A 24644-nucleotide genomic window follows, 5' to 3' on the forward strand; every position below is an offset into this window, starting at 1 on the left:
TTATAAATTCAGCAGTTCAAAAGCCAGATCACATTACATGGGCAGGCAGGACCTAGATACTTGGTCTGTTATATGTCTCCAGCTATGTATGTATGTATGTATGTATAATCTATCTATCTACCTATCTACCAATCAAATATAAAGCCTAGAGTATTTGAGACTTTACATGGAGACATATTCAGGCCGGTAGCCAAAGCGATTACAATACCCTAAGTTTAATATTTTCGTTGAGGTAATCGTGTGTTGGGGAGGGGGAGTTGTTTCCTCTGCAGCAGTACACCAAACCTCACTGTGACGCCTTTGTCCCTTTGCTTGAAGCCAGGCTTACTTGCACCAAGACCGGTTTTTCCAAAGGCTTTGGCCCTGGTAATGGGATGAGGTGATGCTGGGAAGGCCGTTCCCACCCCACTGGGCATGGAGTGATGTGACGGGTAAGCCCCTCTGTAAATCCCTCTTGTTCAGCAGGCATCTCATTCCCATGTCCCCAAATGGATTGTTATTGAGGGGAGCATTTTAAGAGTGATAAACAAAAAGGATTAAAGTATGGCCTCTACTCAGCAATCCGTGTCCTTTGTAAATGGCTGTAATAAACTGTCATTTTGCAGATTTCCCTTGTGCTCTGTGGGAAATTAAGGTCTTGTTTCTCATTCTCTTGGTGGGAGATAGAACATTACTGGCCTCTCCCTTCCTTGGGCAGTTCAGCTTGGCAGTTGTTTCCCAAGCGTTGACTGTGGGCCTGTCCTCACAGCGGAGCTGACCTAGGTGGAGCAGAAAGGGCTTGTGTTGCCTTAGTTCTAGAACCCACACTGTCTTGGAACTCTCCTAGGCTCCAGACAGGAGGGATGGCAGAAAGGAAGTTGGAATGGGGGTAGGCCAGAGCACTCACCCTTGCAGATCCATCGGGGGATTTAGGACTTGTTCATGATGAGTGGAGGATGGAGTGGGGTCGCACCTCAGACAGAAAATTACCCTCATTTTAAATTATTATTCTAGAGTTTGCAGTGTCACTGATGGCCTTCCTGAGACTGCCAGACTGAAGGTGGCACAGAGCCATCCCTTGGCCTCTTTAGCATTGAGGAGAACCTTGTCAAGGGCTCCATAGCCCTTTGGGTTTCTAAGTTGACTTGGTTGGAGGACTGGGGTTTGGCACAGGCTCCCTGGCCACAGGGATCAACGGCTGTCATCAGCTGTGCCTGCCTTCCTGCTGCTCATGCTAGGTATGAATTAAGGTTCTGTGAGGAAACAAACGAAATGAATAAAGAAACTGAGAAGTTAGACTAATGGTTGTCCCATGTGTCCTCTTCACATGTACCGATGAGTGGATATTTTCCCTCTGGCTCCCTCTGGCCCTGGGTTTGGGCTCTAAGTGTGATGCGCATGCCCCATCCTCACTGCAGGTCTCTGTGCTGACTTGGAGTATCAGATGCAGACCAGAGATTTAGGACCCTTTGAGGCTCTTGGATTTAGACAGTTCCCAGCGACTCGTGCAGGGTGCAGGAATGCTGGGCTGATTACTGTGCTTGAGTGAATGGGGTTTGCTTAGGGCTGTAGGTATAGAACGTCTGTGACCCATATAATGGTGTAGATGCCACCCTCTGCAGACATGTACACTTCAGAGCACAACGGCTGGACTCTGCCCTCCCCTGATGGCCTAGTCACCATTTGCACGTCAGCTGTGATATTCTGGTGACTGTTGCCTGCCCCTGGCTCCTGTGAGCAGCCTCGGTTCTCACCACACAAGGGTGCAAAGACCATGAGGTTGGAGGCTGCTGAGGAAATCTGAGACTCAGCTCTGGATTTTCCCTGCTTGGTTTTGGGAACTTGCCACAGTATTTTACAATAGCATTTAGTAATCACAGGGTTTTTTTTTTTTTCCTTTTTAATATAACATTCTGTCTTAGACTTTTTTTGAAGTCTACCTCTAGATAAACAGACACTAGGCATTGTCTTCTCTATTAAAAAGCACTCTGAGAAATTTAAGCCAAAAGGACATTTGTTTCTTTTGCAGGGGAGGGTAGCAAGAAAATTATATATATTTATAATTTCTTTCCAGTAAAGGGACTTAAGTACTTTCTGTTTAAAATTATGGGTTTTAAAATTTTTAAGTTGTACTTATCAAAATAGTTTTTTTTTTTTAAACCTTTATAATAGTGAGGACTTGCTGAAAGTGCAGGAAGCTGGTGGTAGGCAGAATGTGCCTTGATAAGAGGATAGACACAGCTAGTACAGCAGATCAGATAGAGGGTGCCAGTGCCGACTCAGGCGGCCTCCCGAGCTCCTGATGCTTTAGACTCTGGGGATGGCACTTCTTCCTCTGCCTGAGGCTTCAGAACTGAACTTGGTGGGCTTGCGAACCCTGTGTCTGTTTTGTGGAGTGTCATTTTCTTCCCAGGGTAGATATCTATGCTGAGGAAACACATCGGGGCTTCTTGGGACAGTAAGCTGGTGCTTACTGATCAATGATTGTGTCCGGAGCAAGAGTGGTCACTGCGAGAGAAGGACAAGCATGCACTTTTCTTGAATTTCCTGGAGGTTTTACTGTTAAGGCTTTTTGTTTGTCCACTTTTTAAAAGTTTATTTTTCATTTTTTGCATTTGCTGGTTAGTTGTAGATTATTTTGTTTCTGTTCAACATCTCTAGTCAGTGTCCCCTCCCTGACACACATGGCTTAAGGTGCACAGGCAATTGGGTCAGAGGCAATATCGGCACCCGCACAAATTTTACTTTTTAAAAAAGACTTAATTGAATGTGTGTGTGTGTGTGTGTGTGTGTGTGTGTGTGTGTGTGTGTGTGTGTGTGTGTATACACATGTGAGTGCATGTGTTCACCAAAGCCAGAAGAGGGCGCCATCTGATCCCCTGTTGCTGGGTTGCAGGTGGTAGTGAGCCTTTTGCTGTGGGTGCTAGGAAGAGTGGTGTGTGCACACAGCTAGAATGCCATCTCTCCAGCTCCAACTCATGCATATTTTAAGACAGAAAGTTTGTTTTGATTCTGCAGAGACTAGAAATGTACTTTCTCAACTTATGTTCTTGTTAAAAGCCAGAACGTTTCTACTGTCTTTCTCCTTTTATTTTACTTCTTATCCTGACAAAAATAAAATTTGTATTATAGTTTCATCTGGGTGTTTTCCTTCTCAGCACAACTGAAGCTTTTGAACATTTTAAATACACAAGCTGATTGTCTGCTAATAGGTTTTTGCCTTAGATGTTTAGTTTGTTGAGTGTCGTAGTGAGTACCCACCTTTCATGGTCCAGGCACATGGAGATGAGGCTTCTTTGCCAGCTTTTTGAGAACCTTCTTAGAAATGAGGGTAAGAGCATGATACAGCTGCCCAAGCTGCAGTGGACGCAGCATCAAAGCAAATGGGCGGATGGCGTCACCTTGTTAAAGAGGGCTGTCTTTCCTGACTCAGAATGCAAGTAGGAATTAGTAAGCTGGAGGAGGAGGAGGAGGAGGAAGAGGAGGAAGGGGAATTATTGCAGTGTGCTGTCTGGAGCGAGAGGGCCACGTCCTGGTCCTTCTGCGAGCTTCCGAGCCGTGTGCCGTATGTGGTGGAATCTCTAAGATGCGAGGGTAGAGCTTACCTACTTGAGCTCATTTGCTTCAGCTTGCAATTGAGATTTAATTTTTTCCTATAATTTTGATAAGAGAAAAAGGAAAAAGAAAAAAACATGTTGCATAGTAAGCTCCAGTGTGACACAGCACATTGATGAATTTTGTTGTTCCCCCCCCCACTACTCCCACCACCAGGAATTCAATATTATGAGTTAGGATAAAATTTCAGATTTTGTTTTTGTTTTTGTTTTTCATTTTTTGAGACAGGGTTTCCCTGTGTAACCTTGGCTGTCCTAGACTTGCATTGTAGCTCAGGCTGGCCTCGAACTCACAGTGATCCACCTGCTTCTGCCTCCTGAGTGCTGGGATTAAAGGCGAGTGCCACCATACCCAGCAGATTTTTCAGATTTTAGAATCGAGGATTAATATTTCATAGAAATGGATTTATAAGGTGAAAATTCTAGATGCCTGGCTGGTGACTCGCCTGTAATTCCAGCACCTGAGAGACACAGTTAAGAGGATCGCCCAGGAGCTCAAGGCCAGCCTGGGCTACAGCAAAACACTGTTGCTGCTGCTGCTGCTGCTCCTCCTCCTCCTCCTCCTCCTCCTCCTCCTCCTCCTCCTCCTCCTCCTCCTCCGCCGCCTCCTCCTCCTCTTCCTCCTCCTCCTTCTCCTTCTTCTTTTCCTAAACCACAGGAGGTTTCAGTTTTGGGAAACCAATGGGGACCGGGACCCTATAGCTGTCCTGTGTAGGTTAGAGATGAGCTTAATGTAGGTAGGAAACATTTTCTCCTGGGTGAGCTGTGTTAAGAACACAGAGATCCTTGACATATTGTTGGGAAAACAAAAATCAATGTCTCCCTCGCCACTTTCCTCCTCTCCTTTTAATCAAGCCTGATTCCAGGAGGAAGACAGATACGCCCACTTTACTTCTGTGTCAGTGTGACACTTGGGACTCAAAACTTCCGCACTTCTGTCTGTTTGCATTTTTTAAAAATGGCTGATTCCCCCTCCTTCCACCCTGCCCCCCCCCCAAAAAAGGAATAAAAAACGAAGTGGAAGCTTTGTTGTTTGAAATTGAAGGGTGCTGTGAGAATCATTGCAAATCCCTGGCGTCTCCGTCTGCCCTGAATTCTCCTATTTTGGGTAGTAATGCAAGCAGTCATTTTAGAAAACAGTGTCGTGCTCACTTGACAGCACTCTTTCCAGGGGCCCTGTGCCAGGAGCAACCGAGGGACACAGCCGAGCCCCAGCCAGCAACCCAGACTTCATCTCTCAAATTCAGCTACTTGAAATTTGCATAAACGTTGAAGGGGGAAAAAGGAAGCACCCCGTGTCCCTCTTGTGCACATACTTTAGGATCTGCAGCCGTTCAGGGCATTAAAATGTCGTCTGGTCTGAGGGAGCAAGCAGTGGGTGTGCGCAGTGCAGGCAGAGGGAGCACGGTATGAAAGGAATTGTGTGAGGCGCACAGCAGACAGAGGCTTATTTGAAGAGGCTACAAAGCAACAAGTAATGCCAATTTAAACCGTCACTTGTCAGAGCAACGAATGAAGCACAGTGAAGGCTGCTCAGATTACACCGTCTGGGGTACCAGACTTAATTACTCATGTTAGAGATTTTTAAAACAAAGAGAGGCTTTTAAGCCCCGTGATGCATAGCTGGCACGGCCCGGGAGGCTCTGCAAAGCCTAGAAGACTGTGGTGAGGAAGCCATCAAGTCTGGATACCTTTAGTCTGCCCTTGCAAAGATAAATTCCTGGTGCATTGGACCTGGTGAGGATCAGCGACGCTTGTCTTGTTTGCAGTGTTTGTAGCCAGTGGCGCCTAATAAATGTGAATAAACACGAACCTTGCCTGGACTGAGTGGCAGTGAGCATCTATCCTGTTTTCTTAGTTCTTTGTAGAGATGTTGATAGTGGGTATCAAGAAGGTATACAAAGGAAACTAAGAAAAGCAATTTCTGCTGTTTGTATTTTCCCAGAGTCCTTTGCAAGGCCACTCTCTCTGTGTTCTAGCTGTCCCTTCCCTGTAGGCTGAGAGGACGGTGTGGCCAGAGACCATGGCTGATCTCCACGCAGTGCTGGACGAGAGGCCGTCATAGGTGGAGTGGCCCTTTCGGTCTGGTTGTACATTTAGTGACTCATTTCTTTTTATTGCGTTTTTAAAGGAGAGCAGTAAGCTCTGCGTGGCTTGTCTGTTTTATTAGAGTGCTGGTGATGGCAACTGAGAGGGATTAATCCCATGTATTGGTACCACACTCTTTATTAAATTGTGCCATTTTCCTCTGAAGTCGATGGGCTTAAACAGGGTAGTCAGTTCCCCTGCACTGAAGTGGCAGCTGTGATCTGACTGCCCTTGCGTGACTTAGCCCATTCTGGCCTCCATGCCCTTCTCCTGTGACTACTGTTTAATTCTTATCCCAATCCTCCAATGTATGTTAGTTCCTCGGCCTGCATCCGTGCTCCACTCAGATGGGCCTTTCTTAGCACTGCCTGAACACGTTGTCAATGCTTTGTGCCTCACTTCTGGGTTTTGTTTTTTTCCTAGAGTATAGCACTGTCTAAAGTATTTTCCTTTGTTGTTATCTCTTTTCCCCTGGTTTGCTAGAATCTGGGTTCTAAGTTTTGTGTCCCACTGTCCACCTTGTTGTGTTTGCTTTTGCTTTTTTTGTGGGGCACATGGACAGAAACATGGACACAGTATGACAGGTTGGTCTTACCCTGCTACTGCGTGCAGCTTAAGAAGAAAAGTTGGGCTGGAGTCTGGCTCTGGCCTCTCTTCCATTTGCTCGAACGCTTTGCTTTCTGATACACGGGCACTGTCTTCACATTTGCATTTAAGTTGCTAAACTAAAATGTTCACCTGTAAAGTAAGACCCCTGAGTCTTGAGGTGTGGTCTCTCCCAATCTCTCCTGTAGAGGTCTGGTTTACCAAAGTTTTGATTTTTTTTTTTTTTTTTATGACACATACTTACAGTATTCACTTAGAAATAGTCCTAGAATAAAGTCATAAGTCTCAAAACTGCTACTACCTGGATTATCCAGATTCCTTGGCGCTTGGATTAGAGTTCGGAGGCTTCTTAGGTGAGACACCCATATCTTAGTGCATTGGTTCTGCCCTCACTGTGGGGTTCCTCAGACCTCACACCTGAGCATCACCTGGGACTCACCTGGGCTGGTGAGCCAGGCCGCGTACTCACTTAACAGGTGCCTCTGATGCATTCTGAAGTGGGAAAACTGTGGCTGAGGAAATGTTAAAGGTTCAAAGTAGCAGAATGCCACAAACCAGCCAAGTGGCATTAATTATTAGCCTGAGGAGCCCGCCTCTTTTTTTTTGGTCAGTGAGTTGGATTGGTTCTCTAAGGCAACGCTGTAAAGTTGTTTGCTGGATTGATTGCCACATATTGACTTTGGGTTGTTTGTATTCTATGAGCCTGTCACTGTAATGATTTGCCAGGACACTTAATAGGAACGGGCTGTGATTTTTTTTTTCCCCCTGCCCATGGCTGAGTCATGGGTAGCTAGGTCCTTATGCCCTCCTGGACAATGTCTCCTTGTATACTGCATATTTTTATGTAGTTTTAAAAACTTGGTGTATTTTTTATACATTATTACCTTGTGTGTAGTGTAATGTTTGTGTTGTGTGTATGGTACAAACACATGAGTGTGAAAGTGAGTGACCGCGTGTGTACCTGTCAGGGTCACAGAAGAGCTCCTGAGGTCTTCCTCTGTTTCCTTTTCCCTTACTGTCTTGAGACAGGGTCTTGATCTGAGCTGAACACTTTCTTTTGGGGGTTCGCCTGGTAAGCTCTTGGGATCCACCCCTCTTGAAGTCGAGTCACGGGTGTTGCAGGGCCAAGCCTGCTCAGGTCTTTGTGCTCTGTCAACTGAGCCATCTCCCCAGCCCCTCTATCTAGGGCCTCTCACTGCTGGGCTGCAGGAGACTCCTAGGCGGTTAACCTACCCTGGAAGGGGGCAGGCGACCATGGTAACTGCTACAATTCACAGGTAGGGGATGGAGCCGATATGGTTGCTCCTTGCCTGCAGTTTATAGCCAGGTCCAGGAGGCAGAACCGGGACTCAGGATGGCTTTAACTCATTGGAATTCTTGCAAGGGGCAGGACTGAAACTTCCCTGTGCCTGTGGGGTAGTCCTATCCCGAGATGTTTTCCTTGTTTAAAGAGGAGAAAGAGGAGAAAGCAAATAGAGAAGAGCCCGAAGGTCCTCACTGGAACTAATAAAAGTGTCTAAAGAGAATGAAAACCTCAGTCTGAGAACTCGGTACGGAGGGAACAACCTGACATTAAGTGTTTTAATTATAGGAGCTGCGCGGAGCTTATCAGTGTGGGAAGAGGCAGCTCTCCTGCCTTACAGGGAAGTGGGATGTGGGTGAGATGTCCCTCTTCCAGAGTCCAGAGATGCAAGGTCTGGATCCCAGGCTCAGTGCTGCACCAGATCGGATCTGATGCCGCATGAGGAAACCACGTGACCTCTCCGGCCCTCACTTTCCAGTGGGCAGTTAGCCTGTCTCTGTAGTTGAGAGCATAGTCTCTGGGCTTGGTCCCTGAAGTCCTTCTGTGCCTGGCTCCCTGCCTGACTGCTGTGATGACATAGTGTGTTAAGAAGCGAAGCACTTCCCAGGGTTGTGGTCAAGGCTCAGTTAGCTCCTGTATGTCGAGCACTGGGCGACTACCTCTGAGGGGTTTATGAGCCTCTTGGTTGTTAGATTAGGTTCTGTCTTGCCTTTCTAGTAGTCCTTAGGAATCTTGATGTTGATTTGGTGATGAAAATTCTAATTCTAAAAGCTAAGCATTCAGTGTGGAGCTGGGTAGACTTCGTCCTCGCCTGGCTGAAGTCAGTGAGTCTGTGGCTCCTCACCTCCGTAGTCTGCTTTGAGGAGCCTTGAGTGGCAGTCTTCTCTGTCTCTCCAAGGGCTTAGGGGAAACAAGACTTGAGAGCTTTTGCTTCTCTGTCAATGTAAAATTGGTGTTTGCTTTGCTTATTTTAGTCTTTCTCCTACAGTCTCTAGTCACTGTCTTCTCCCTGCATTTTATTTATTTATTTTAAAATATTTATTTATTTTTGGTTTTTTGAGGCAGGGTTTCTCTATGTAGCCCTGGCTGCCCTGGACTCACTTTTAGACCAGGCTGGCCTCGAACTCACAGTGATCCTCCTGCCTCTGCCTCCCAAGTGCTGGGATGAAAGGCATGCACCACCATCGTCCAGCTTCTCCCTGTTTTTTTTTTTTAATTTTTTTTATGAGTCCTTGAAATGAGAGATTATGATGTGTTTGTTCCTCCATGGATTTTATTTCTCCTTTTTTCTGGGTTCTGTCATTAAATGTTGACGCTTCTGACTTCTTACTGAAGTGGTCTGTTTTCACTAAAGCTTTACCTGAAACTGAGCAACTCCTTAATGTGGCCACCACTGTCCACTCAAGTCTTAAGTAGTCAACAATGAATTCTTAGATACTTTTCTGAAGTGTCTAAATCCTAAAAGGATCACGGCCTGTTATGGTTGGTACAGCTTTGGTGATCTCACTGTCACTAAGACATGTGACTGCCAGACAAACTGAGGCAGCCAGACAAACAGAGGCACAGGGAGAGCAAGCTAAGGACCTACAAGGCCATGCGAGAGGAGACTGTACAATGAACACCTGGGCTTCTGTGATTGGAGGAGCCAACCAGTGACAAGTCAGTTTAAAAGTCTAAAGGAACAGCAGAGCAGAGATGATGTGGGATGACTTTCTCTTTGGATCCCACTTTGCAGTCTGCGGGTTTTGATTGGTGCCTGATTTCTGATTCTACTTTGTGTTTTATTTCAGCTTTGCAGTGTCGAGGCAGTCAAGAGCCCTGTGTAAATGAAGGGACCTGCATTACTTACCACAACGGCACAGGCTACTGCAAGTAAGTTCTTTTGTATGGCATCTCTCTGATGGTAGGACCCAGGCAAGGAGTGCTCAGGCTGTTTTATATTGCTGATGTTTCTGGGAAGTGTTGCTGGTTCCTAGACTCTAAGGATGTAGTTTTTGTGGGTGGTGAGGATGGAAGGACATGGTTGTTAGGTAGGTGGGTGAGAACACCTTACTATCCTGCATTTGTCTTTATCATTATGAAAGAGTTTTAGTGAGTGCCTAGTTAATATCTATTGAGTACTTTCTTATTTTTCAGCTTAATACACTTTAGATTATTTTCTGCCTCAAATACTAGACACGATCGTGCTTCTGAGTCACATTAAGTATATATTTAATTCCAACCACTCTAAGTGAATGTAAAATAGTCATTTGGCAACTTTAATTCCCCTTGTTTAAAAAGTCTAGTTCTGAAGGTGAGGCTGTGGAGCAATGTTAGCATATGAGCCTGTGGGATGGAGGAGGGGCAGGCCTGTGGGATGGAGGAGGGGGAGCCTGTGGGTAGGACACATGAGGGGGAAGGATGGACCTGGGAACTTGAGGAACCTCTTGATTCAAGAACATTTATTTTCTGTTTTTCCAACCATATAGTCTTATCTGATGTTTTTGTTTGAGAAATTTCACACACAGTCTCTTTTCATTTCTTTCATGTATTTATTTTTTAGTTAGGGTCCACTCTGTAGCCTTGGCTGGCCTCAGACTCCCTTTTTAGACCAGGCTGGCCTTGAACTAACAGAGCTACACCTGCTTCTGCTTCTCACAGTCCTTGGATTAAAGTCATGTTCTATCAAACCAAGCTACATGTCCTGCCCCCTGCCCTCTCCCCAGGGTTTTTCCTTGTAGCCTTAGCTGTCCTAGAATTTGCTGTGTAGACCAGGATGGCTCAAATTGAAAACTCAAAAGATTCTCCTGCCTCTGCCTCTCTAGTGCTGCCATTAAAGGTTGTGCTACCACCAACTATTTTACTGATGATATGTTTTAAAATTTTTTTTACCTCAGATGTTTTGGTAATAAGGTCTATCCATTCTCTTTATACTAGAGAAATAAGATTTGGTAATAGGAAATTGCTTTTCTTTTTTCTTGTATCGTTGTGACCTCCCCCCCCCCCCCCCCCGCCCGTCCCCAAAGAGACTTGATTCTGACCTTAGGATATAAATTCTTTAATGTCCTAAGATTTCATTCCCAAGTCAGAAACTATTTTCTTCAACAAAGTGAAAATATTTTAAGCAGTGGTGACAGTAAAATTTAACAATAGTTTGTTTGGATTGGAGTTAAGATAACATTGGAAATGAAAGATTTTATATAACTGATTATGGCTACTCACTTGGTTTGTAGCTAGGAAAACACAGCCCTTGTGGTACATTTTCCCCTTATGGAAGATGCTAAGGGAGGAAGCTGAATGCCCCAGCCTGACACCGCAGTCCTGTTTGTCTCTTCAGTGTGGCAGCTCACTCTGTTCTAATACTCAGCTTTCTGATGGTCTCAGCGGGCCCAGTGTGATCGCCTGTTGAGTCTTTTCTCAGTAGATTGTGAAGCCCTGGCTTTGTGCATTTTTGCATAGCTAATACCTCGCAGTGTGCCTGGTATGCAGGGATTGTAGAGCAATGAGTTCTGTTGTGTGCCTTCTTCCAGAGTGGTGCTTCTCAGCCTTCCTGGCGCTGCGACCCTCATGTCGTGGTCATCCCCAACTATAAAATCATTTTCGTTGCTACTTCATAACTGTTTGCTACTGTTACAAATCTTAATTGTGTTTTCTGATGACCTTAGGCGACTCCTATGGAAGGGTTGTTTGACTCCAAAGGGATCATGACCCACAGGTTGAGAATCCCTGTTCTAGAGCAATGTAAACAGACACCTGTTTACCTCAGGTAGGGCGCTGAAAACAGAACAGCTGATGCTGAAAACAGAACAGCTGATGCCACCTAAGTTCAACTCAGTGAGCTCATTGGAGTTTCTTATTGGAGCACAGCACCTGCAAGGCAGGCGGCAGCCACATTGAAAAGCCCACACCAACATGGTGACAATGTCAAGAAAGCTTCTTTCTGGCGCTTCCTGCAGAATTCACACAGCTCGCAGGCAGCTCTGTGGAGGTGGGCCTGCTCTCCCCAGCAGCTGTTTTCCTAACCTTGAGACTTTGCAAATTCCCTGGCTTCCCTGCTTCTCCTAATGCCTTGTCAGTTTCCTTAGCTGCTCCTTACCAGCCACCTCCTGCCTCTGTGGAGTAAAAGTTTCCATTGGAAGGGAGCAGCCACACAGGCTCCTTGAGTAAAAAGGTCCACACACAAGAGCTCACTCAGCCCGTGGCACCGCTTCCGAGCCGCTTATCTATTTATCTTAACACGGCTGCCTTTCCTCCCTGGGCGTTGTATTTGCTTTGTGTAACATTGGCCTGGTAGAGAGGCACGCTAGGTGGAAGAATTGGACTTAATGACTTACGCAGGGTGAGTTTCACATAGGTTATAAATGCGGGCCCACGTCTGTCTGATATGAGGTTTCAGGGAGAAGAGTCTCTGAGCACTGGAGAGGACAGAAAATAAAGTTCATTTTTAGGAAGAGGCAGTTTCAACAGTTGCGAGCCTCAGACTAGAAGCACAACCAGGGAGGCATGGCTGCCCCCAGCTTCAGAGAAAGAAACCCTGTACAATGCTATGCATGTTAGAAGTAGAGCCAGCCTGGGGCTAGGTGTAGTGAACAGTTTTTGCCCTAGCATTTGGGAGGAAAAATAAGGACGATCTTCATGGGTTCAAGGTCAACCTGGTGTGCCTAGTGAGTTTCGGGCCAGCCAGGGACACAGAGTGAGACCCTGTCTGAGAAAGACAGTCTAATTTCTGGCCTCCTTGCCCTCCTCCCCTGAATACCTTACCTGCTGGTTATTGATTGAATAGACTTGTGGGTAGAGTTCTGGGGGAGTCCCTCAGATAATCTTTCAGCCCTCCTGCAAGGGAAGGAAGTTTGGAAAAGGCGGAATCAGAGAGAAAATTGGCAGAGCCATCCTTTTGGGAGAGCAGCAGGAAGACTGGAAAAGGAGTGCTTATGTCATAAAGATGTACCTTAGTGTCCTCAAGAGAGACCAGCTGATGCCAGTGAACACAAGAGAGTGGGGACCTAGCAGAGGCTGAGCACCTACTTCCCTAACCTATCTGAACTCTTCAGCTCACACACTTCTCAGCACCCACTCACCACCCCGTCACCTGGGAAACAAGGCATCCCAGTTTGTTCAGTAAATATTATCACAAAATAGTAAGTAAGTATTCCAACACTTAGAGGGTTATGAAAATTACAGCAGCACTCAGGGCATGTGATCACCTTTTATTCCTGAGGTTTCTTAGTGGATTAAGGAAACTGAGCTGAAGCCAAGTTCCTTTTGTAGGGGGTAGGGTGGGAATTGGGAGGAAGATGGTTGAGAGTGGAAGGTATCCCCGAGCCTGCTAAGGTTGCCATTATGCTGCTGGCTCAGCTAAAACCTAATGATTGTTTATAGACATGATAGAAACCCGTGATAAGATCACATTGACAGATGAGGATAAGTACTTTCAAAGATGGGTTTTGTGCACAGCTCAACTGTTATCCCCCCAACCCCCTCACTGTTAGGAGCCCAAGGACCCTGTCAGATTGCGATGCCAGGCAAGGGGAACCTGTGCAATCTTGCATAAAACTCAATTACTGCTGCTAAATAGCTGCTGTCAGCTCTTAATAAAGTCTGCTCACTACTGAAAGTTAAGACATTTTATTCTCTCCCCGTCCTACTGGGAGGTGTAAATATATAATTAAGTTTGGATGTAATTAATCACTTTCGAGTTGTTTGTTCCAGCCTTTCAAGTAAAAACCACCTCAAATCCCGTTTTGATTAAAAACCATGGGCAGCTCATGTTCCCTAGGATGCCGGGTGTAGGTGAGGTCATGAGTTACCCAGCTCGCTGTGTTTACTGTAAGGATGCATCTGTCGGTGGCGTTGAAGCCCTCCTCCTCTGTTGGCTGGAATGGCTGGGTTGCCAGGGTTCTGCTTCTCTCGGCCGCTCCTTGTCTTGACTGTGGGCACAGTTTTGCTTTCCTTCACACTCTGCCTTAAGCGACTAGGGGTGCAGTAGTGGGTGTGGTACGTTCCTGAACGATCACTTGGATCCTGGTCAGGCTCGGCTTCAGGCTTTGCTAGACAGCTCTGCTTCTGTTCACCCCTAGTTCTGGAATATGGCCCCCATTTCCAAGATGTGATCCTTCAGGAGACCACTGGGAAGTATGAGGGGCTGACCAAGACTGAGATGGTTTTTTTATCAAGCCCGTCTATGCTGGCAGGACTTGCAGAGAGGGAGTGCCTGTTCAGTCTTTGCAGCCATCCAACTCTCTCTTGGGTCTTGTTTTCTCATCTTAGTTTTTATTTATTTTTATTTTTTTAAATTTTTTCTCATCTTAGTTTTGCGCAGTCAGAAACCATTGAAGGATCCACACAGAGTTGTGGCCATACTTTGCGCTCCTCCTCCCAGGTTGCCATCTTTTCCAGGGTTTTGCCTTTCAAATTCCATTTGTCCCCGTGGCTCCTGATGCCCCTGCCTTGCGCTCTGTTAGAAAGACATCCACCGAGTGCTTGGAGTGCTTGCTCTTTTCTGTATGTATGCTGCCTGGGCTGGAGATGGCAGCCTGCAGAGGGGAAGCGGCTGAGTGTGGGCTTCTCAGGCTTCGCTTCCTTCCCCTCTCAAGTCCCATGTCCCGTATAGTGTCCTCCAGAGCCTTTAATCTCATCCCGAGCATATAATTCGTATGAACAAGATGATGTTGCTGTTCTTCAGGATGGAAACTGGCGTTGCTAGGGTCCTTCACCATCACCTGTCCTGGGTGAGGGAAAAGAAGGAAAAGTCATATGTAAAGCTACACAGTTGCAGAGGTTCCTGTGAGTGGGTGCTTTCTCCTGGAAACCTCTAGTTTGTATCTAAAAGTTACATTTTAAAGTGCATTGTGATGAATGCAGAATGTTCTAAACTACAAGCTGATGTCACATTTTATCCAAACCTTGTCTGCTAGCTGCAATAAACATTAGCAACTAAGTATTTTCTTTGCCAGGATTAGGAGTGATGTTGGTGGTCCAGGCATCTGAAATCCATCCAAGAAAACTGGGCCGGTTGCCTTCATTGTCCTCTTAACACATTTAGGTATCATAGCAGAGATCAGAGGAACTGGACTCCCTCAGAACTCAGCACGCTACGGAGGCTGCATCCGCAGTGTTTATGCCTCCGTGGTGGTCTCAGAAGGGTGTGTTGCGAAGTTGTGGCTGACTCAGCATTAGGCCTTAGTGCCTGTCCTGCTGTGAGGGGAGCTGAAGAGCAGAGTCCCAGAGGGGACTGTCCACTGGCCAACCACATGCTCGCGTTTCTGCCAAGCTGGCCCTGCAGCCTGGTTCCTTCACGCTGGCAGCAACAGAGCCAGCCATACTTTGCTAGTCTCTTCATTCCTCCCCCCCCACCTCATTTTAGCATCTTTTAAACAATAAGCAAAGAGTGATATCCTTGGCTCATTAAAAACCTTTCACAGGGTAGAGTTGGCCCCGCCCCCCACCCCCAACCCCCGCTTTTTCTTAGAGTGTGCTTAAGAATGATTAACTCTAGAGTTACTTATTGTGCCAAGCGAGAGATGGCTCAGCTGTTAAAAGTACTTGCTGCTACTCTTGCAGAGGACCCAGGTCTGGTTCCCATCACCCGAATGGTGGCTCACAACCACCTCTAACTCCAAATCTGAAGCCCTTTCTGGTCTCATAGGTCACCAGGCATGCAGATGGCGTACAGATTTGCATAGAGGCAAGATACCCAGACACAGAGTTAAATAAACACAATCTTAAAAAAAAAAAAAAAAAAAAAAGACACATTGCAGTCTGCCTGTGTGTACCATAGGCAGCAGCACAGGTACCCGCAAGTCTGTGGCTGTGTTTGCAGTTAACTGATACTGCTATGTTACTTTATGCGTCTTTGCAGCCGTTACCAGTTCACTGGGCTGGATGACTTGAGGCAGCTCAGTGTGAGCCCTACAGGGCTGTTGGGAAGTCAGGTGGGAAATAACCGATCACCGTGTGCAGCAGTGACCAGCGGAACTGGGGCTCTGCTGAGGGGACTGAGTGGGGCGCAAACTCAGTCATCCAGACCAGCCCTACGTACCTTGTATCAAAATTAATGCAAAAAATCCCACCATTCTAACTAAGGAGATCAGCGATACTGATTACTGCCTTTGCCTCCGGCTCTCGGGTGGTGTAGCCTGGCACTTGTGAGCGGATTAAGTCTTGGAAGAGTCCTGCCTGGCAACATGCACAGAACATAGATATTGGGGCCAGATAGACTTAGGTTTGCACCTCCTTCCTGCTAGAAGGCAGGTCTTTGGCAATGTACTGGTCACAGTGCTCGCTGACTCTTGTTCTAGCCCAAGTTAAGGTCTAGAACAGTTAGGCTGTTTATATGAAATACACAACGTTACGTTCTTGCTTTCTCAGTCACTATATGGATCCTCAGAGAGTATAAATAATTTGCTCAAGATCTTAAAACTTTTCTATTAATGGGCTCAAGCTGGCCTTTTGGAAAATGTACTGTCATTTTGTGTCTCAGTTTACCTATCAATAAAATGGGACCAAATTGCATAGTAAAGTGAAAGCTCAAACGAGTCCCCTCAAAAAGGAAGTGTGAAACATTTGAAAGTACATGACTTCTGGAATATGATTAAATATCTTATTTTATTCACTAAGATTTATTTATTTATTTACTTACTTATTTTTATGTGTCTACCATGGCATGCGCATGGAGGTCAGAGGACAACTCGCAGGAGTCAGTGCGTTCCCATCATGTGGCTTCTAGGGCTTGAACTCAGGTTGTCAGACTTGGCAGCAAGCCCCATATCTGCTGTGCCTTCCTGCTGGCCCCTTAGTTCCTGACTTGAAAGTAAAACAGTGGTGTTAGGTGGCCTGAGAATCTCACTTAGCTGCGCACTCCTGACTGAGGGCTGGCTGAAGTTGCATGGCTCAGCCTCCGCTAGTGCCTTTTGTCATTATGTAGACGAAACATAAGAAAAAGGCAGTGACGTGAGGCATGAAAAATGTTTGTTAATGTGCTTTTCAGTAGAGAAAATTAAATTAAAAAAAAAAACACCCTGAAACTTCCCATTTCCTGATTGAAGGCGAGCAGGCCCAGAGCACTTTTATGCAGCTGTGACACAGACAGGTGAAACCCCCTGGCTTCTGAGGTGTTGCTGCCAGCACAAAATCACGTATTAAACACAGCTCTCGCTGGCCGCATAGTGAGTTACCCATGCACATATGCGTGTCCCTCAGGGCTTTGCCGTGTCTAACAGTGCCATTCTGAAGCCAGGCTTATTCACACTGACCTTTCAGGCTCCTTTAAGCTGTGTGTGTTTGTAGAGTCTCCCACATGGGAGTCTTGCCCACCAGAGCATGGTAACACAGTCCCTGTGCTCTTTCCAGGTCCTCTTTAGGCTTTCGGCTGAAACCATAAATGTTGTTTGATGAAGACTGTTCATAGGCTTTGCCTGAATCTCTGACTGTCTTGGGTAGCTGCCAAGAAGTTAAATCAATTAATTCTGGCTCACAAAGTTGGCATTAATAGATTGGAGTTTAGCTCAGCTTCTTGGAACAGGGGCTCCAGGTAAGCTATAATCCTGTGTGACGTTGCTCATTGTTGGTCGCAGCTTGTCAGCACCATCAGTTCATGGAGGAACCTCCCCTCCCAACACCCTCTCCCTGGGCAGCAGAATGAGAAATATTTCTCCTCTCTAGAGACGCTTAATTAAATTCTTCATTTTAGTTTTGCCTATATCTGCCCTTAATCTGAATTGATGGAAGTATAATTATGCAGAGATTTCCAAGCTTACTTTGATAAAATAGTATAAATATGTGAGCACGATGGAGCCTTTTCCTCAGTGCTCAGGAGTCAGAATTTCCAGGAATGCATCTGGGTATCTGGGCCTCCCCTTGTTGCATGCGTGCATATCTGTGCATGAGTGTGCACGCGCATGTACATGTATTAGGAGAATGTGTTGTTTCCATATTTATGTAATTTGAGCTTTATTTTACATCTAACCCGATGTAAGATAAAACAACATTCCTCTTCAGTGTTGCTACAGTTTCTAGGTGTTATTTACCCACCGTTAGTGGCCTTCCTGCAGATGCAGGCATCCGTCTGAGGTCCTTGGACAGCAACCGATTCTTATGCTGTAGTACTGTTTAACATGCTCAGGAAGAGCCCACATGGTCTTAGGAGGAGGACTGTAGGAAAGAGGTGCGAAGGCAAGGGCAGCGGTGGCCGGTGTCATTGCTCAGTGACTGAAGAATCTGCCACCTCCTGCCCCACATCCCATGCCTGTATGAGAGAAAGTTCGTGAGAACATGGCGTGGAGTCTAAGTAGTACTTGGAACCCTTAATTTCACTCTCCTGTTCCACAGAGGTGGTTTCTCTGCCTGGATGTTCATCCTTTTCAGTAGTTCTGCCACACAGGGCAACTACATACTGTTTTGTCAACTATGAACACCCTGTATCCCCCGTGGGATGGCAAGGGCTCAGAGGTATTGCCTCCACATACACCCTGCGTGTAAGTACTGTGGATAAGGAAGCCAGAGACGTCTCAGGTCTTTCTGTGCTGGGTAGTGTGAACAGACCAGGAGAGCCCTACATAAGTCTCTGTCTCGGGTGCTTTCTTTCTGTCTAAATTCTAGTCCGTGTAATGTTTTCCTGAACCGGTATGTGGATCAGTCTGGTTTCAAGTGACAGCTAAGTGCTTTGGACAAACATTCCTTGAGCACCTGTTAGCATGAACGGATGGTGATGGAATGCCCAGCATGAGAGCTTGGGGAAAAGGCCCGTGCACAGGAAGAGAAGGCTGCCGGCAGCAGTGACCGTCCTTCCCTTGGACTTTCTGGCTTGCTGCTGACTCATTGTCTTGCCAGACAGAGTAGCCTGGTAGGCTTGTGGCCGTATTACGCAAGAAACTCAGACTCCACGAATCTCATAAGCCAAGAAAAAGAATGGGTTTGGATAGAGGGAGTGATGCAAAAACAGAGGCAGTGACTACGGGTGGTTTCCACAGGCTGCACAGCTCGCTCTCTTAGCTGAGAATTCAGGTCCTCACAGTCACATCTCTCCTGCCCAGCATCCCATTGGCCAGGTTCAATTCGTTTTAGGGATCCGGAGTGAGTATCTGTTAGCCAAGTCTTTGGTTACCCTAAATTAGCTCATGTCCTTTACTGCTTGTTTCCTCTAATTATATAGTACATACCCGAACCCTCAATTATCCAGAATAGAGCAGGCTGTCTGCTCCGTGTGGAAAACATTGACAGCGGTTATGATATTCTTGCCTCGACCTTGGCAGTGCCTTAGTCATTTAACGTCCTAGCCCTTTAAGATTGTGAAACCCTGGTTCTTGTGTAAGTCAGGCACATCTCCTTGAGGAATTTCTTCACTGGGCAGCTTGCCCTTTTGAAACCTTAGTCATTGTGAGCAGTACCCGAGGAACCTCCTTGATTCTACTTTTTCTGCCGTCGTCCTATTTGTCTATAATATTCGTGGTCTCTGACTCTCTGTCTCATGTTGCTGAAACTCATGCCTCTGAATGTCTGGGTCAGTCTTTAAAGCCGGACAGCACTTGGTTACTAATGAAAAGGTGACTCATTTCCTTCCAGGCAAAGTCTGGCACTGTCAGAGTACATAAGATGCCTCTATGGCACAGCTTAGCGATGAGATTTATTTGCATAATCCTTCTAAATTGATGTTGGTGTGGTTTTGTTTTGGAGACAGGGTCTCTCTCTCCATAGCTCTGCCTGGAACTTGTTGTGTAGACTAAGCTGGATTTGAACTCACAAAGATCTGCCTGCCTCTGTCTCCCAGTGCTGGGATTAAAGGCCTGTGCGCCACCACACCTGGCTCCTTCTAGTGAGCAGGAGAGTGAGCTGGAGGGCCTTTACACTTGAAAGGAGTGCCTGCCAGTAAGTCTGGAGGAAAGACCTACATAAATTTACCTAATAGTTGATTCCCTGTGGGGTTAAATGTAGTATTCTCTTCCCAGACCACTGTTGCTCAAACACACATTGGCCATTCAAATGCCTTGTGTAGCTTGCCTGAAGGCCTGAAAGGTCTGTCATTTCTGTGCTGAAGAAAGCAGGCAGCTGTGCTGGCCTGGGGTTTGGGAGAAAGATGTTAAGGCATGGAAAAGGACACAGAGAGAGGTCCTTTGGGCTCTGGGCTTCTTCTTGTGCCCTTATTGTTAGCAATTTCTCTTTTGTGTGGCCTTCGCCTCCTTGTACTTCCTGTGCGGGTTTCACTCAGAGTGAGCCGTGAGCAGCAGTTCACTTCCATAAGCATGCATGGCCATTGCAGAAATGGTCAGGCACCAGGAGGGGGTGTGGGCCGCTGCAGGGATGGTCAGGCACCAGGAGGGGTGTGGCCACTGCAGGGATGGTCAGGCACCAGGAGGGGTGTGAAAAGAAGTAAACATGGGGAGGATTCTTGCCCATGGAGTGAGACTTGGAGTCCTTGCAGCCTGGGGATAGGAGAGCTGAGGGAGTTCATTGTCAGTATCAAGAAGGAGATTAAAGGGGCCTTAGAGTGCGCAGCCCGGGCCGAGGCAGAATGCGTTACTCTGTATTACACAACTGACTAGAATATAGATCAGGGATTAAACTATTTACTCTTGACCCCGTTAAACAAAATGACGTCCAGCCTGTTTTTTTTTCTCATGGTAGCAACCCTTTAGGAACTAATGTGAGTAAACACATGTATAATCATGGAAACAGGACGTAAAAAGAAACAAACATTTGGGTTTCTGTAGAGCAGTTTGAAAGAGTAGGCGTTTTACTTTTTAAGTTTGGTGAATGCAAACAGTACGGAGATTATTTGTAGTTCTTGGTGAGGCGTGTGTCCCTGGAATTGCAGGGCTGTGACCAGAACAGACGGGAACCATACAGCTTTAAAGTGACTGCTGGAGACTGTTTGGTCAAGCATCTTACTTTTAGAAAAGGTGTATTTATTTTTATGTTATGTGTCAGTGCTTGGCCTGCATGTCTTAATGTGCTACATTCCACATGCATGCTTGGGGCTCCTAGAAGGCCAGAAGAGGGCATCGGATTCCCTGCTGCCAGAGTTACAGAGGGCTGTGAGCTGTCAGGTGGGTTCTGGGAACTGAATTCTGGTCCTCTGCATGAGCAGCAAGTGTTCCTAACTGCTGAGCCAGCTGTCCAGAGACAGGTAAAGTGGCTTCTTCAAGATTACATGTCCAGCAGCTGAGTCAAGGCTGGTCTAGAAGAATGGGCTGTGGAAGCAACTTAGCCAGAAAGATTTGTGGCTGTCCTGAAGCCCTAGGCAGGACATTTTAAAAATCATGCACTCATTAAAGTTTAATATTCATTCAGATAGGGAACAAACTCCTAATTGTTAGATATGCACAATTAAGTACATTTACATGCATGTTTGTGTGTACGACAGTCTTGCATTGTGTGTGTGTATACATACATGCATGGCCTTGTGCATGCACCCATGTCCTCAAAGAGTCCCCTAGCGCCATCTTCATTGACTGCCACAGGGCAGTGTGTGAGCAGAGTGCTGAGGAGAATGCAGGTACTGGCTTTGCCTTGGCTCAGTCTAGTCAGTGAAGAACCTCTCCAGAGACGGTGCGGAACATGAGTTGTGGTGTGTTACAGTTTCTTCCGAAGACTGGCCTTGTTTACACTCATTACACCTGTGTCTGGAAGCACAGATCCAGCCTGGACCACTTGGGCTCTTGGGGTCTGCTGCGCCATCCCTAAAATGTCTTCTGGCATGCCTTTGCTTTGGGTGAACTTGCGCGATATGCTCAGCATGCCTGTTGAATGTCTAGTTTTTCTAGTATGAAAGACCACGAAGCACTATAACGTCTCAGATACTTTTTACTCCCAATAATTGATTTTACCTCAGCATTAGGTCTGGTCCTGTTTTTAAGACAGGTGTGGTAGACAGTTGCCACATTAGGGTTAGACACCATAATTATGTTGCAGGCACCTATTGTTTTGATTATCTTAGGTGTTAGTTTGTTTGCTTGTTTGTCTTGGTGTTGGCATCTAGTCTGGAGTCTTGGAGTTGACAAGTGCTCTCTACCCCTGAGCTACACTCCCAGCTTTTGTCTTTGGTTTTCATTTATGCAGAGGCTGTGACAGCCAACAGTGATATTCCTTAGACCATTGGGTTGTCTTTCTGAAATTAAACATACCTCATAATAACTACTTCTTTAAAAAAATTTTTTAAAGATTTATTTATCATGTATACAGTATTCTGCCTGCACGTACACTTACATGACAGAGAGGGCACCAGATCCATTGTATATGGTCGTGAGCCACCATGTGGTTGCTGGGGATTGAACTCATGACTTTTGGAAGAGCAGTCAGTGCTCTTAACTTGTGAGCCTCTCTCCAGCCCCATAATAACTACTACTAAGCTGGCCAGTTTTATTTTTCTCCTTCTCCTCCTTTTGCTGTGGTCTTGGGTGTTAAGCCCAGGGCCTCACACACAGGAATTGAGTGCTCCACCAACCTTTTATCTCCAGCAGAAGTGGCCTTATTTGTAGAAAACAAAAGTTCATCTAAACTTTTGGCCTTTATGATATGAATGCTGTCCTGCCCTTACCTAGCATCAGCCGACTTTCTTAAAATGCTAGATGGCCCATGTTATATATAGGTCAAGTGTCAAGCTGACAGTTCCGTGTCACTTTATGTGCCTATTTAAAATGCCACCAGTGATGGTTCCTAAGCTAATGATCCAAACATAGGTTTCTTGTGAGGACAAATGTGTGCCAACCCACTTTAGTGCCTAAAAGCCAGTGGAAAGCTTCCTGTTTTCCCAGGAGAAATGGCAGATGCCAGAAGAGCCACTGCTTTTGCTGTGTGCTGTTTTAACAAGCAGATAAAGTTCTCGAAGCAGCTGAGCTGAGATCACAGCGGGGAATCCTACTCGAGCCCTCTGGTGTCAGCTCTTGGTTGGTGCCAGTTTCTCAGCTGATATGCCCTGTGCTGGATTACGGCCAGGGTCTCTACTAAATTAACAAGGTACATAATTCAAAGAAGTGAAAACCACACAGTTTTCTTTGGCAAATAATTGTTCTCATTACTATCAAAGTAGTAAATGTCAGTTGATTAAACGCCACAAAAGTTATCCCTAGTGTGGACAAGTTTTGGGGGGCGGCTGTTAAGACAGTGATGATTTCAATAGTCACATTTGCTCTTAAAAAGGTCTTGAGAGGTGTATAGGTAAGCCTCGCCCAACTCCAGAAGTGGAGCTGGTGCTGGCTGGTGCTTGCTTCCACGCACAGTGATATGGCAGAGCCTTCTCCACAGGCACTGCCAGTATCGGCTGTATGTGAGAGTCAGTGGGTTTCTGTGCAGAAGACATACGTGTCTCCCCATGAGAGCTGCATGACTTCATATTTAGGAAAACGTGATTTAAAGAAATCTATTCCATATGAGGTTGGGCAGCTTTGAATAGCCTTGGGTTTATGAAGGTTAAGGGGGTAGGTACTCTGTGGATCAAGAATCTTAATTAGCTTAAAAATCCTCTAGGTAAATAGCTCAACCCAGTGGTTCCCAAACTCCCAGTGTAATTGAAGTCTGGAGCCTTTATGGTGTAAAGGCTATGTGGACCCTTGCCTCGTGCCCTTTGGCGTCTGTTAAGAATGTGAGTGCCGAGCAGTTGAATGACTTCCATATGCTGGTCACTGTGTTTGGCACATGGGGTATAGTAGAGAATTATTCTTGTCTATTGGGGAAGAGAAATAATTATAGTAAAGGCTAATGCACTATGTCAGATTTATGGGAACATAAAGTGGGCTGTCCCTTCCAAACCTTCCCTTTCCCTTTTCAACCCCCTTCCCCCTTCTTCTTCTTCTTCTTCTTCTTCTTCTTCTTCTTCTTCTTCTTCTTCTTCTTCTTCTTCTTCTTCTTCTTCTTCTTCTTCTTCTTCTTCTTCTTCTTCTTCTTCTTCTTCTTCTTCTTCTTCCTGTAGCATCCCCTCCTCCCCTTTCTTCCTCCTCTCCTTCTTCTTTTGGGGGCATAGGGACAGGGTCTTAATGCCTGAGCCTCCCAAGTGCAATTGCAATTAGAGGCAGCATGGGCCACCCTGCCCAGCAGGAAATGACACTTAAGCAGGAGCTTGAAGGCTTTTCAGGGCATGGCTGTGACAAGAGGATGGAGGCAGTGGGGCTCTGTGAATGGTGTGTGCACTGCTCTGGCGTGAGGAATTGGTGGACTGTGGCGTGTTCTTTGAGGTGGAAGAATTTGAGTCCAAAGAAAGTATAGGCAAGAAAAAGAGCTATCTTGAGGCAGTTGGTTGAAGACAGTGCACCAGGTCAGAGTCTACCAGGGATTCAGGCGTCTTCCCTGGGCTTGGGATGGTGCACAGTGTTTGAGGCTTACGTAGCCCAAGCAAGGTCTGGCTTCAGCAGCACTACTGTAAAAGTCACCCAGACAGACTGTTAAATTAATCATAATGGCATCCTGTCAATCAGGCTATCCAAGCCTCCTTATAACGCCATCTTGTATACATCCAAATGTGGACCAGATACGACTTAGTGGCATAAGGAATGGTTTGTCAGGATTACACAGCAACAGCATCTTGTCTCACTCCTTTTGTCTGTTATGGTGAAGGGTGCTTTTTGTAAACTCCTATGTCGAGAGTGTGTCTGTCCTGTATGAAAGTATGTTTTACCTCAAACAGCCTTGCATAATCACATGCAAAGGACTGATTGTGTCCAGAAAGGCATAGGAAAAGGCACCTTCTGCTACGGCCTCAGCTTTGTTTGTGTGCCCCTGTTCCATCTTTCAGAAGGCCGTTGAAGAGCCTGGGATGCTCAGCTCAGTCTCAGAGCTCTGATAAAGGAGCGTAGACCGTCGGCCAGGAGATAGGGCGCTCACAAGGTTCTGTGTAAATAAAGCCTGGCTGTCCATTGCCTGGCTCCCTAGTTCAGCCTCCAGCATAGAGAAGCAACGCTGTGAATGAACATTCTGAAGCCGTGCCGCTTCAGCCACTTCAGCCTCTTCAGTTTGGATTTATTAGAAGCCAAGTGTTTATTGCTTTATTCAGACCAGGGCATGGAAAAACCTGAACATGTGCACCAGGCGAGGTGGGGCTGCAGAGATCGGGCCGGCCTCCCAGCTCCCCTTGCTGTTTTTTTTTTTCC

The 24644-nt window shown here is 46.2% G+C and overlaps 1 protein-coding gene across 1 annotated transcript in view; it reads left to right on the plus strand.

The window, feature by feature from the left end:
- Positions 1–24644, plus strand: part of Notch2 (notch receptor 2) — a 137315-nt gene that overhangs the window by 26936 nt on the left and 85735 nt on the right. The window contains exon 2 of the mRNA XM_051165834.1: positions 9381–9462. Coding sequence (XP_051021791.1) covers positions 9381–9462 — 82 coding nt within the window. The remainder of the gene's footprint in view (positions 1–9380; positions 9463–24644) is intronic.

This window comes from Acomys russatus, chromosome 23 (genome assembly GCF_903995435.1).
Source record: "Acomys russatus chromosome 23, mAcoRus1.1, whole genome shotgun sequence".
NCBI lineage: Eukaryota > Metazoa > Chordata > Mammalia > Rodentia > Muridae > Acomys > Acomys russatus.